At 37.3% G+C, this 14,333-nt stretch overlaps 1 protein-coding gene across 11 annotated transcripts in view; it reads right to left on the reverse strand.

Moving 5' to 3' along the window:
- The window catches only part of hdac4 (histone deacetylase 4), a 436,407-nt gene that overhangs the window by 75,149 nt on the left and 346,925 nt on the right, over positions 1–14,333 (reverse strand). For all 11 annotated transcript variants that reach the window (XM_073046732.1, XM_073046730.1, XM_073046731.1 and 8 more), the window contains 2 exons: positions 6,769–6,955; positions 1,442–1,575 (listed from right to left, as the gene is read on the reverse strand). In XM_073046732.1, the coding sequence (XP_072902833.1) occupies positions 1,442–1,575; positions 6,769–6,955 (321 nt within the window). The remainder of the gene's footprint in view (positions 1–1,441; positions 1,576–6,768; positions 6,956–14,333) is intronic.

Here is a 14,333-nt window from a genome sequence, read left to right on the forward strand (position 1 = left end):
GGACCACTTCTACAAAGAAGGGATCCGTATGCTCCACGACCTCTGGACTAAGCGTGTACATGCAGGAGGGGACTACTAAAAAAAATGTGCTAGGTTTTCTAAAATTGACTCCTTCTACCTTAGGCCACGAACTTATCAATCACCTTCATACATACATGGAAATAGTGGGAGTTTCTAAACTGGTTTTTAAACTAACAGACACATACTAATCTCAATATCTTCAAACTGAAATGAAAAGCTACAATCTCAAATTTGGAGGGTCTGCTCTTAGGAGGATAGATCAGGTTAAACACATTAGAAGTACAACAATACGAGATGCTTTTATGAAATTATTCTTTGATCATTAGAAAATGTATATCCTCCAATTTACTATACACACAGATGAAATAATCATATGCAGCTGATCAGTTACAACTTTACACTTAACTACCTGTACAAATAAATCATTTTAAAATTTAAAAGATCATATTCTCATTTATATATTAACAACCTCTTGGATTTTCCTATTTAAGCTCTGTAATTCAACAAGTGAACCATACTCTATATCAAAGAGCCCCCTAAGTCCTGTCTAAGCAGGTCCAATCACCTTTGTATACAGTTCCAAACCATTCTCAAGGTAACGGAATTGTACTTAAAAGAGAAATATATAAATAGTAGATAGAAAATAAAGTAGAAAAAAAGAGTGAATATTTTGTCCAGACTTCTTAGGAAGAGCAATTGAGCCCTCCCTCTGAATTAAATATTGCATATTTAAGCAGTACACATTTAATGAGATTAATAAAATTATTTTTGCCTCACACAAAGTTTTGTGAAGTCACACCTATGAAAACATGTACAGTCAACCCACAAATTATACCAACACGAGGTTTTACAACAGTGTGCCATTGCCAAAAGGATCATTACAATTAGAGTCTATAGGTTTTTCAATCAAAGATTGATAGATGTTTGAAGTTGTTGTGATTGTCACCACTCCAGTTTATATTTTTTCTGCCATCTTATGGTAGAGACTTGATAGCAGTGGTTGTGAGACTATTGTTCCTCTAGTATTCTAGCTCTTTGGATGTTTTTTGCAAGATGAATTATAAAACACTGCCGCAGACTGCATGCTTAAGCTAAGCATGTATATTAAAACCAAGAATTCAGGACTATGTTTAAATTAATTAAATCAAAATTCCAACATAAAATTTAATGACCATTATTTATAATGCTAATAAATTAACACAAGCCTTGTCTGTGCAGATTTCGAATGGCTTCAACACAGTTCACAGGCATTTTGATCATGGTAGCTGAATAAAGAAAGATCTAATTCTGCTTTTAAAGCTATCCTCGCTTCTATATTCAATTTTTCTAAAGACCATTCTGTACCATTGAAACTTGGTGGCAACTGTTTGTTTCCATTTTGACTTATATCAAGAGGTTCCTGTCAGCATTTGGAAATTACCTCACATTTGCTGCGTAGGCCTGTCTCTTGGAGTCGAGACCAGATACTCTGAATTCTTCCGGCATGCTCAGGATGGATATTTGTATTCCCACACGTGCAATGATGCTTCAGCATCAAGGTATCATACACCAGACCTGTCAGAGGAATAAAAGTAGCCAAGAAACAATTCACAATACATTAAAGGAAGAGCAAATAAACAATAAAAATGTAAAGAATATTTCTGTAGAATTGAGAATTACTATAAAAAATGAACATATGGTTACTAAATAAACTGATTTATTGTCTTCTGCACATAAATTTTAAACAAAACATAATTATTAAGAAAATATTCCTCTTACAAAACTGGCTATTAGGAATGAGTCAATCAAAAAGAGGACAAGTTTACTGATGTACCACAGGAGAACACTGAAGCTATGGAATTCATTGCCACAGACTGCTGTGGAAGCCAAATTATTAGATATATTTAAAGTGGAGGTTGATAGGTTCTTGATTAGTAAGGACATCAAAGGCTACAGGGAGAAGGCAGGAGAACGGGGTTAAGTGGTATATTAGCCATGTTGGAATGGTGGAGCAGACTCAAGGGGCCAATGGTTTAATTCTGCTCCTTGATCTAATGGAAATGGAAGAGCATTTAATACAGTAATCAGAATCTTTTTTTTAAAACTTTTTTTATTGTTTTCAAATAGTTACAGAATAAATGTGTATGAAAAAAAAAAGAAAAAAAAGTGCTACCCAGCCCCCCTCCCCTTAACCCCTCCCCCCTAACATCCCTATTAAAAAAAAATAAGAAAGAAAAAAAAAGGGAATGCCTGGATATTGGAGGGTCCCCACATGCTCCACGGAGTTCGTAATAACTTTAGTATATATATTTATTTCTTTCCCCAAGTAACCAATTATTTCATCATCGGAGCACCTATATATTTAATCCTGTCTTTTGTAAATAGAAATTGGTACTTTTTTACATTCTACTTGGTCTTGCTCTAAAATTCAACCTTTTTGGACAAATTTAAGAGTTTTACTGGAACAAATTATTGGAATACAACTTCCACACAACCCAATATTACTTTTACTAGGTAATATTGAAGGGATAAAACCGATATCCAAATTGAATAAATATCAGAAAGAATTTATAAAAATTGCATTGGCAGTAGCCAAAAAAGCTATTGCAGTGACTTGGAAATCGGATACATATCTAAGTATAGATCGTTGGAAGAATTTATGGCTGTATTCCACTTGAAAAAATTACTTATAATTTAAGTAATCAGAATCTTATGACTTCTTTTTATACGAGTAAACTTAGCTAAATACAAATTAACAATGGGAATAGGCTACTTAAGCTGCTCTGCCTTTAAATAAGGTCCCTCTGTAATAATTTCTCTCCATCCCCATCTGGGCATATGTAATATATGCCCGATAGTTATCAACTTCAGTTGGGCTTGTAATTACCAACAATTTTTGGTGCATGTAAAGAATCTAATTACTGTTCAACGCATATTCTTGTAAATTGCAGCAGCCTCTTATAAACATGACATTGATTAATGTATGACAATTTATTTAATTGATATTGGAATCAGTGAACTCTTAATAATTAAAAATACCTTCATCACCCAATCTGACACAAAATCTGTAATATTCTGAGCTCAGGCATAACAACAACTTTAGATTTATTTATAAGTGGCAATTAACTGTATGGTATCAAAGTTCTTGAAAATTCAAATAACTGGATAATAGTATTTAAAAAGCTGATCATGCCATCAATCAAGTCCACTGGATTTATTTAGCTACAAATAAGGACCTCAGATCAGTGATCCAAAATAACCGACTTCCATTTTTAATTAGTAAATATACCTAATTTTATTTCTATTATTCATCAAATTCTCACAGCTGGTCGAAACTGACAAACTTCCTGTAAGGTTACTGCCTTGGAAATTTGTTTGGTACATGACATTACATTCTCTATTGTATCACAAATAAGATTTTGAAAAAAGAAACTTATGCAACTTTGAGACTGTAGGTACTGGAATCTCAAACAAAAACAAAACATTCGAAGAACTTAGAGGGTCAAGCAGCATCTATGAAGGTAAAAGATATAAGTTCACATTTGGGGTTAAGATCCTGCAACAGGATTCAGAGGAAACAGGAAAGATTGGGAGTACATAGCAGTACGTGGTGTTGTTACTAGAGAATCTCCTAAAATGAACAGGTAAATATACCTGAAAAAATCTCTAAAACCCCAAAATTTCAAGAGCAATTCTAACACATTCTAAGAAGGTGCAGAGATCAAGATAAATAGTCATAGAGCCATAAAAAGTACAGCACAGAAACAGGCCCTTCAGCCCATCTAGTCTATGCCAAACCACTTAAACTACCTAGTCCCTTCGACCTGCACCCCAACCACAGCCCTCTATCCCCTTCCCATCCATGTACCTATCCAAACTTCTATGAAGTTGAAATTTAATTGCATCCACCACTTGCACTGGCAGCTCATCCACACTCTCATTATCCTTGCAGTGAAGAAGTTTTCCCTCATATATCCCTTAACCATTTCATCTTTCACCCTTAACCTATGACCTCTAGTTGTTGTTTCACCTATCTCAGTGGGAAAAGCCTGCTGCCATTACTCTATCTACACTCCTCTTAACGTTGTATATCAAAATCAAATCTCCCCTTTAATCTTCTACATAAAGTCCTAACCTATTCAATCTTTCCTTATACTCAAGTCCTTCAGTCTTGCAAACATCCTTATAGATTTTCTCTGTAGTCTTTCAACCTTATTGACAACTTTCCTATAGGTAGGGTGACCAAAACTGCACACAATACTCCAAATTAGGCCTCACCAATGTCTTATACAACTACAACATAACATTTCACCTTTTGTACTCAGTACTTTGATTTATGAAGGCCAATGTGCCAAAAGCTCCTTTTATTAACCTACCTATCTGTGCTGCCACTTTCAATGAATTATGGACCCGTATTCCCAGATCCCTTTGTTCTACTGCACCCCTACTGTTTACTGTGTAAGACCTACACTGGCTGGTCCTACTTAAGTACAATAACTCACATTTGTCTGCATTAAATTCCATCTGCTATTTTCCAGCTTATTTTTCTAGCTGTTCCAGATCTTGGTGCAAGCTTTGATAGTCTTCCTCACTGTCCACTACACATCCAGTCTTGGTGTTATCCACAAATTTGCTAAGCCAGTTTACCACATTATTATTCAAATCATTGATATAGATGACAAACAAAGACGAACCCAGCATCGATCGTTGCGGGCACTCCACTTGTCACAGGACTCCAGTCAGAAAAGCAACCATTTACTACCACTCATTGGCTTCTCTGAAAAGCCAATATCTAATCCAATTTACTACCTCATCTTGAATGCCAAGCGATTGAACCTTCTTGCCCAACCTTCCATGTGGGACCTTTTCAACTGCCTTGCTAATGTCCACGTAGACAACATCTGCTGCCTTGCCTTTATCAACTTTGCTGCCAACTTCCTCGATCTACCATGCACAGAGCCACGCTTACTATCCCTAATTAGTTTCTATCTGTCCAAATACTCATATATCTGTAACAGTTTCTTCCCCCAACCTATCAGACTCCTCAATACCCAGAGCCTGGACTGACACCTTACTGCCCTGTTGTCTTGTTTATTATTTATTGTAATGCCTGCACTGTTTTGTGCACTTTATGCAATCCTGGGTAGGTCTGTAGTCTAGTGTAGATTTTTTTTCTGTTTTGTTTTTTACGTAGTTCAGTCTAGTTTTTGGACTGTGTCATGTAACACCATGGTCCTGAAAAAAACGTTATCTCATTTTTACTATGTACTGTACCAGCAGTTATGGTCAAAATGACAATAAAAGTGACTTGACTTGACTTGATTAGATATATTACTAACTTTCCCACTACTGATGTCAGGCTCACTGGTCTAATTTCCTGGTTTATTATTGGATCCTTTCTTAAACAGCAGAACTTTAGCTATCCTCTAACCCTCCAGTACCTCGCCTGTTGCTAAAGATGATTTAAGTATCTTTGCTAGGAGCCCCCGCAATTTGCCTTCCATATGGTCTGAGGAAACACCTTGTCAAGCCCTTGGGATTTATCCACCCTAATTTGCCTCAAGAAAGCAAACACCTTCTCTGTAATCATTATAGGGTCCAATACTTCGCTGCTGCTTTGCTTCACTTCTAGACTCTTGTGTCCATCTCCTGAGTAAATACAAATACAAAAAGTCAATTGAAGATATCCCCATCTCTTTTGGCTCCACACATCGATTACCATTCTGATCTTCCAGGGGACCAATTTGGTTCTTTGTAATCCTTTTGCTTTTAACCTATCTGTAGAATCATTTAGGATTCTCCTCCACCTTGTCTGCTTGGCAACCTCATGCCTTCTTTTAGCCTTCTGATTTCTTGAGTGTTCTTTTGCATTTCTTAAACTCCTTAAGTACCTCATTTGTTCCTACCTGCCTATACCTGCTGTAGATGTGATTTAATCACCAGATTAAGGATCCAACAACAAAAGCCAAAATACATATGGTTCTAAACCCAAAAGATTCTGCAGATGCTGGAAATCCAGAGCAACACACAGAAAAAGCTGGAGGAACTCAGCAGTTCAGGCAGCATCTACGAAAATGAATAAACAGCTGACTTCATTAAGGGTCTTGGCCTGAAACATTGACAGTTTATTCACTTCCATAGATGCTGCCTGACCTGCTGATTTTCCTCCAGCATTTGTGCATGTTGCTATACATATGGCTCTGTTCTAAAAGCCATTACATTGGATTATTACAAAAAGTCTCAGAAGCAAAATACTGCAAATATAGAAAATCTGAAAGAAAAGCAGAACATGCTGCAAATACTTATCAGATTAGGCCACATCTACGGAAGGAGAAACAGTTAACATTTCAGATTCAGTTTCTTCTTTGCTCTAATACTGCCTGACCTTTTGAATGATTCCAGTGTTTTCTATTTTTGTGAGAGGGATATAAAGTTTCTGCCAGGAGATGAAAAGAGAGCCTTTAGCTCTCCTAGTTTAACTGGAGAAACTGGAAAAGAAATTCCAGAATTTATGTGTAACAAGCAATCTGACAACATGGAAAGAGTAGGTTTAGTCAGCTGATGTCATGCTTGGAATCATAATTTATGAAATTAAAATGTGGAAATAATTTGTAAAATATTTTACATTCACAAAAATGTATCAAACATATTTTGTATAATAAATTCTCAGCTGAAATTTAGCACTTTGTAATGCAGAGTATGCAATAAAATGACCAGAAAAAAATCAGTTTGCAGGTATCACCAGCAACTGATTTAATAATCCTTTACCTGTAGTGAATTGAGGTTTACTGGGTGGTTCTTGAACAGAGATAGGAAAAGTGGCAGAAGCAGGTGATGATTGCGCCCGGGATAGGGGACGATGTCCGCTGTAGGACACAGGGATCCCTGCTGCCTCCATAGACGCTTGGTAATTGCGAAGCTGATGAATACGTTGCTGCTCCAGAAGCAAGGCTTGCTGTTGCATTGAGAGAAATAATCAAGTTATAGTGAAATCCTCAAATTAAGCAGAATGTCTATTCAACCATTACTACTTTAGATGCAGTTTTATTTCTGATTACTCCCTTAGATGAGTCACATCTCCTTCTGACTACAGCAGTATTTTCAACAGACCTGGTAAACTTAAAATAATAAATAAAATTAGGATGATATATCTCTCAGAAAGGGAAAGAGGCTTACATCAGACCTTCTTTCATATTTTGATTAATCTCTTATTTAAATGAATAGCTGGATATATTCACCCAGACATATTTATAGCAGAACATAAACTACCTTGTCACTCCAAGAAATCAATGCACGCAAATCCTAAACCAAATTATTCTTGTGAATTAATCTTTTTTGCAAATAGTGAGATTTTAAAACTTTCCATTGCAGCAGGGGTTAAAGGTCAGTTCTAACACTTTCATTTAAAATCATGTATCTATTTCAAAGCATTTGATTAATTTAAAACTTCTGGGAACAGCAGTCATGGCACTTAAGATTAAAGGAACTTCATTCACAATGAATGATGCACATAATGTCACAGACAGGTAAGCATGTTTGATTTATATGGCTTGCATCCCCAATCAAAGCTCTAACTTTGGAGATAGACACCCACTGATCTGCGCACTATTTTGTTGGAATGGGGATTTGGAATCTGACTATGTTAACTTCTATTCTACTCGGTAAATCTTTCTGCATTTCTGTTTGCCAGTTAGTATTCCATCCGTTGAACTTAAATGTGGAGAGACTAGAGACTAGAGAATGTAGATAAAATTAATTGACTTTTGTTACAGGTACCTAATTGTTATTGAGAATGAAATTTGACTGTATGTAATGTTTGAAAATACAATTTGTAGGTATCTGATTGACAAGCAGTACTATGGTGGAGATAGCTGCCAAGACTGACGCATAAGAAAAAAAGTCTGAATACCGAGAGATTTTCACAACTGCACTCTTAAAATTGTTGTGTTGTAGCATCATCTTTTTATTAACACAGCAAAGTAATTAATTTTTAAATTTCCTATCAAATTCTACTCTTTGGAGGTATTTTTTAACACACAAAATAAACAGTTTCATAGACAGTATTATAAACCTGATCCTAGTGGGAACATATTCTACAAATGAATATTAAAAAATAAGAGCTGGACCATTAATAAAAATAGTTTTGAAACTGACACCGAGAATGTGGCAGTGAAGGAAACATTTTATAAATACAGATAATATCCTCAAATCTCATCAGAAGGTATATTATTTAAATAGTACAAATAAAATTGTATTGTAATATTCTAAAGCAGATAGATAGAAAATACACATATGTTTAGTGCCCACATGCACACAGTGTGATATTCAACATAAACAGTACTAGTGCCTGACTATTTCATTCTATTTTTACTTGCCTGCTCAAAGTACTTTGAGATGGCAGGTCTTCCTCCACCTTATAATTTATTTGAATTATACACATTTTTGAGATACAAATGTAGAATTTAAGTGGAATACGGTATTTTAAAGAACATTCAATTTCAGATCTTTTGAAATATTTGAAAATAAAAGTGAAACTAAGATGATTTTTAACAAGGTTTGGCTTATATGGGACTGGAGCGCAGGGAATGAACATTTTATTCAAACTAATAGTTGTTCTGAATTTATTGATATTAACCAAGTTTGTGGATAATACAAAGATAGGTGGGTGGGCAGGTAGTGTTGAGGAAGCAGGGAGTCTGCAGAAGGACTTGGACAGTTGAGGAGAATGGGCAAAGTGGCAGATGGAATATAGTGTAGGGAAGTATAGTCATGTACTTATGCAGTAGGAAAAAAGATGCAGTATGTTAACAGGAAACAAATTCAGAAGTCTGAGGTACAAAGAGACTTGGGAGTCAGAGTGCAGGATTCCATAAAGGTTAATGTGCAGGTTGATTTGGTGGTAAGGAAATCAAATGCAATGTTAGTATTCATTTTTAAAAAAACTAACGCTGAGACTTTACAAAGGCATTGGTCATACTACATTTAGCCCCACCTCAAAGAAGGGATGTGCTGGGATTGGAGAGGAGGGTTACAAGATTGATCAAGAGAATGGAAGGCTTAATGTATGACGAGCATTTGAAACTCTGGGCCTGTACTCGATGGAGTTTAGAAGGATTGTGTGGGGGGGGGGGGGGGTGGAATTTCATTGAAATGCCTAGAGTGGATGTTAAGAAGTGGGAGAGTCTTGGAACTGAGGGCACAGCCTCAGAATGTAAGGAAGTCCCTTTAGAATAGAGATGCAGAGGAATTTCTTTAGCCTGAATGTGGTGAAACATGTGGAATTCATGGCCTCAGATGGCTGTGGTTGCCAAATCATTGGTTAGAAGTTGAGAGGTTCTTAATTAATAAGAGTGCCAAAAGTTATAGGGAGAAGCCAGCAGAATGGGGGTGAGAGAGAAAATAAATCAGTCATTATTGAATGGCATAACAGACTCAATTGGACAAATGGCATAATTCTGCTCCTATGGCTAATGGTTTAGCTGGGATAGCATTTGGTCCCAGTGTCAAATGGCTGGGAAACAAATGCCAAGATATCCACTCCTGATCGTCTTCCAATAAATTCAGTTAAAAAAGATGTATGTTTGCAAACTGGATGAGGACAGGTTAATATTCAGATTCAATTTACTTTTTTCTTTTGAACTTACCTGCTACTAAACACATTGAATAGCTTGCTAGAATGGAAGTCTATAAATCCATTCAGACAAGATCTAGAAAAATTTCTAGTATTGATGGAATAATGGCCCACATGCTGACGAAACCTTTGCCAGTAGCTCAAGCAATTTATAATGTTTTCCTGTAGTTAAAAAATTCCTTTATTTAATCCTACAAAACAATGTATATCAGAAACAATTTGTTATAGGAATAGCTTTTCCATTTGTTTCAGTGGAGGGATGGGATTTATCGGCTAAATGTAGCTAGATGATTTAAAATTATACATGTATCTTTTCAAATAGTCTTTATTTTTGAAGATATTCTTTAAGACATTCAAAATTACCAGTTTTTTATTTTAATGTTTATCAGCTGACTTAGAAGGGTGGGAGCTGTACAAGGTTTTTCATGATATTTTGTGGAACAGGCTATTCTTATACTATTCTATAAGAAAAATAGAAACATAGAAAACCTACAGCACAATACCTTCGGCCCACAATGCTGTGTACTTACCATTATAAGCTCACAAAAAGAAACCATTCAGCCTAGCTAGTACATTCTAACTCCCAGGAAAGAAATTCTATTAGTCCCACCCCTTTCTCATTTCCTTGCCACCCTGCCTCACCCTCAACAATGCAATATTACACTGCACAAGTGATACTCTTGAGTTTGTCTCACTTCTCCCTGTAAGATACAACAAATGTTGGGTTGTTATGTCTTTGTGACAGAAAAGACTGAGGATAAAATTGGAACTGTTATTCAACACTCACTTGAGAAATAGCAATAAAATATAAATACAAGGCCCATGTATCAAGCATCTACTTATAGTGGTGTTCTGCAAGAAATTGACAAGTGCATTTATTTTGCTAGATCTAAACCATGGTACTGGTTGATTTCCAAATGCAGAATTACTTCAATAATTTGCCAAATTAACCCTTATTATGGAATTACAATTTTTGTCTATGTTGTGTCAGATTGTTTTAGCTGCATTTTAGCTCCATTTACATTTGTACATAAAGATGAAAATACCCTAGCATTGTATTTCAGTTCTCCTGTAGGGGGCACCATTGAGATAATGTAATGTTAACTTTATTTTTTAACATATATGGTTACATCTGCAGGAAAGTCAAAATAACTCATATTTATGGGAACAACACACACAAAATGCTGGTGGAACACAGCAGGCCAGGCAGCATCTATAAGGAGAAGCACTGTCGACGTTTCGGGCCGAGACCCTTTGTCAGGATCATATTTATGGGAACAGGTTTAACAGTAAAGAGTAGGCAAGACAAAAGTTTCAAATAAATTTATATCTGAAGATGTATGTTGTAGGAACAGAAATAGATTATTCAGTAACTGCTGCGGGTTTGCTTAATATTAATTTAATTAATTAAAAGAAATTTTGAAACAGACAGAACCTATTTTTGGAGTACTTTAAAAACTGATACATGGAAATTTTAAAAACTTTTCATTTTAAATATATTTCTTCCAGTGACCTACCATTACACTGAACACTGGCGCTCTCCAAGGCTGTATGCTGAGCACACTGCTGATGCATGACTGTGTCGCAGGATCCAGCTCAAACTGTGTCAAGTTCATGGATCACACAACTGATAAGATGGTGGCCTTATCAAGAAAAATGATGAGATGGAGTATAGGGAGGAAGTGAAGGGGCTAGTGAATTGGTGCAAGAAGAACAACCTAAGCCTGAATGTGGAGAAGACAAGGGAAACCATTGTGGAGTTCAGGTCTGTGAATACACGGCTCCTCTGTAGAGAGAGTTAAGTGCACCAAGCTCTTGGGAGTTCACACCACAGATGACCCTTAATATTACCTCCTTGAACAAGAAGGCACACCAGCGCCTCCACTTCCTAAGAAGATTGAGGCAAGCAAGGCTCCCACCCCTCATATTAACTGCATTTTACAGGAGCACCATTGAGAGCGTCCTGTCAAGTTGCATCTCCATCTGGTATGGGAGCAGGCAAGCATCAGACTAGAAGTCCCAACAAAGGACTGTGACAGCAGCTGAGAGGATCATAGGAGTCTCCCAACCGTCTATCATGGACATTTATCAGGAGTGCTGCATACGCAGAGCCCTTAGTATTATTAAATATCCAGTATACTCTTTGACTTTCTACCATCAGGCAGGAGACTACAATGAATAAAAACAAGAACAGTCAGGAAGAAAAACTGTTCCTTCCTCCAGGCCATTAGGTTTATGAACTCCCTGCTGCATTGTATTCAAAGTGTCAGTTGTTACCTTACAATATTTAATATTAATGCACTTTAGTTTGTTATTTATGTGTGATTCATCTGTAGATTTTATCCTTACCTTCATAAGTTATTATGTGTTATGTGTACTACTGTGCTTTACATCCTGGTTTGGAGAAACTTTGTTTCATTTTTATATACATTATATGGTTATACACATTATATACATGTTTATAGTTAAATGACAATAAACTTGACTAGCATTACAGGCAAAAAATTGTAATTATGACTTAAAGATATGATTCATCAATATGAATGTGATTTCAGACTCTGAGGCCGAAGTGAAAACATCTTTCAGGAGGGTGAACCTATGAAAAGCTTCTGGCCCAGACGGGGTACCTGGCTGAGCCCTATAGACTTGTGCTGATCAACCAGCCGCAGCGTTCACTGATATCTTGAACCTCTTGCTTTGGCAGTCTGAGGTACCAATCTGCTTCAAGCAGATTTCAATTATACCGGTCCCTAAAAAGGATATGGTTACCTGACTCAATGACTATCATCCAGTCGCACTTACATCCACTGTGATGAGTGCTTTGAGAGGTTGGTGATGAAACGTAGCAACTCCCGTCTGAGAAGCAACTTGGATCCACTCCAATTTGCCTATTATTGCAAAAGGTCAACAGCAGATACCATTTCATTGGCTGTTTACTCAACCCTGGAACATCTGGACAATGAAGGTACACACAACAGGATGCTCTTTATTGATTATAGCTCAGCATTCAATACTACCATCTCCTCAAAACTAATAAGTAACCTCCAAGTCCTACGCCTCAATAACTCCTTGTGCAATTGGATCCTTGATTTCCTCACTTGCAGACCCCAGTCAATTTGGATTGGCAACATCTCTTCCACAAACTTCATCAGCACAGGTGCATCAAAAGGCTATGTACTTAGCCCGTTGCTTTACTCAATTTATACTTATGACTGTGAGACTAAACACAGCTCCAATGCCATCTGCCAGTTTGTCGACAGTACCATTATCACTGGCCGAATCAAGGGTGGTGATGAATCAGCACATAGGAAGGGGATTGAATATTTGGCTGAGCTGTATCACAACATCTCACTCAATGTCAGCAGGACCAAGGTGATGATTATTGACATCACAAGGAGGAAACTGGAGGTCCTTGTGATCAACCTCAAGTTTAATTATCATTCAACCATACATGAATACCCATGAATACAGCCAAACAAAACAGCATTATTCCAGGGCCAAGGTACAAAACACATCACCGATTCCAGCATGGAGACTGCACCACACCACCTCCAGCACTCTGATGGAGTGACAATTCTGGCACTCCCTTTGGGCAGCTGCAAACATGCGAGACCATGGCTTGAGGCCCAGATCTTGCTATGTCTGAAGCCGTGCAGCTCCCACACCATCTTCCAATAAAGCAGTGAATCAGACTTAGAGCATTCCATAATAGCAATATCCAACAGGGTCCTATGATCACAAGAAAAGCTACTAAGATGATTATTCGCTGTTATACTGCACAGCACCTTTGCCCACCTACTCTGACATCTCTCCAGCAACATAGTCTGCACCAAGTCTAGTCCCTTCAGTTTCTCCACTGATGAACAACTCACTGATGGGGTAGACCTGCAGTACTTTAAGTTGTAAAGTCCATCGTGGTCTTGCCATTGCAAAAAAAAAGTTTAAAAAGACAGTAACACCCTTGGTTGACCTTGTAGTGGCTGCTGCATCAGAACACGTCGCCATCTTATCAGAGTCAGTTCTCGTTGGGGATTCGGAAGTGAAGTGGGCCAGGAACTTTAAATTCCTCAGTGTTACCATTTCAGAGGAGCTGTCCTGGGTCCAGCACATAAGTGCTATTTCACGAAGGTACGGCAAAGCCTAGAAGTTTCTAGAATTCTAGAAAATTCTAGAATTTTCCTAGAAGTTTGTGAAGTTTTGGCATGTCATCTAAATCTCTGACAAACTTCTATAGATGTGTGGTGGAGAGTATATTGACTGGTTTTATCAAGGCCTGGTATAGAAACACCAATGTCCTTGTATGGAAAAGCTTATAAAAAGTACTGCATACAGCCCAGTCCATCACGGGTAAAGGCCTCATCACCACCTACAGGAAGTGCTGTTGCAGGAAAACAGCATCTATCATCAAAGACCCCCACCATCTACGCCATGCTCTCTCTCACTGCTGCCATCGTGAAGAAAGTACAGAAGCCTCAGGACTCGCATCACCAGGTTCAGGAAAAATTATTACCCAACCATCAGGCTCTTGAACCAGAGGGGTTAACTTCACTCACCGGACTGGATTCACTTTCAAAGACTCTTCATCTCATGTACTCATTATTTATTGCTTGCTTGCTTATTTATCAATCTACCTATTTATTTATTTTTCTTTCTCGTTTTTGTATTTGCACAGTTTGTTGTGTTTTTTTGTACATTGGTTGCT

Source organism: Hemitrygon akajei, chromosome 5, assembly GCF_048418815.1.
Source record: "Hemitrygon akajei chromosome 5, sHemAka1.3, whole genome shotgun sequence".
Lineage (NCBI taxonomy): Eukaryota > Metazoa > Chordata > Chondrichthyes > Myliobatiformes > Dasyatidae > Hemitrygon > Hemitrygon akajei.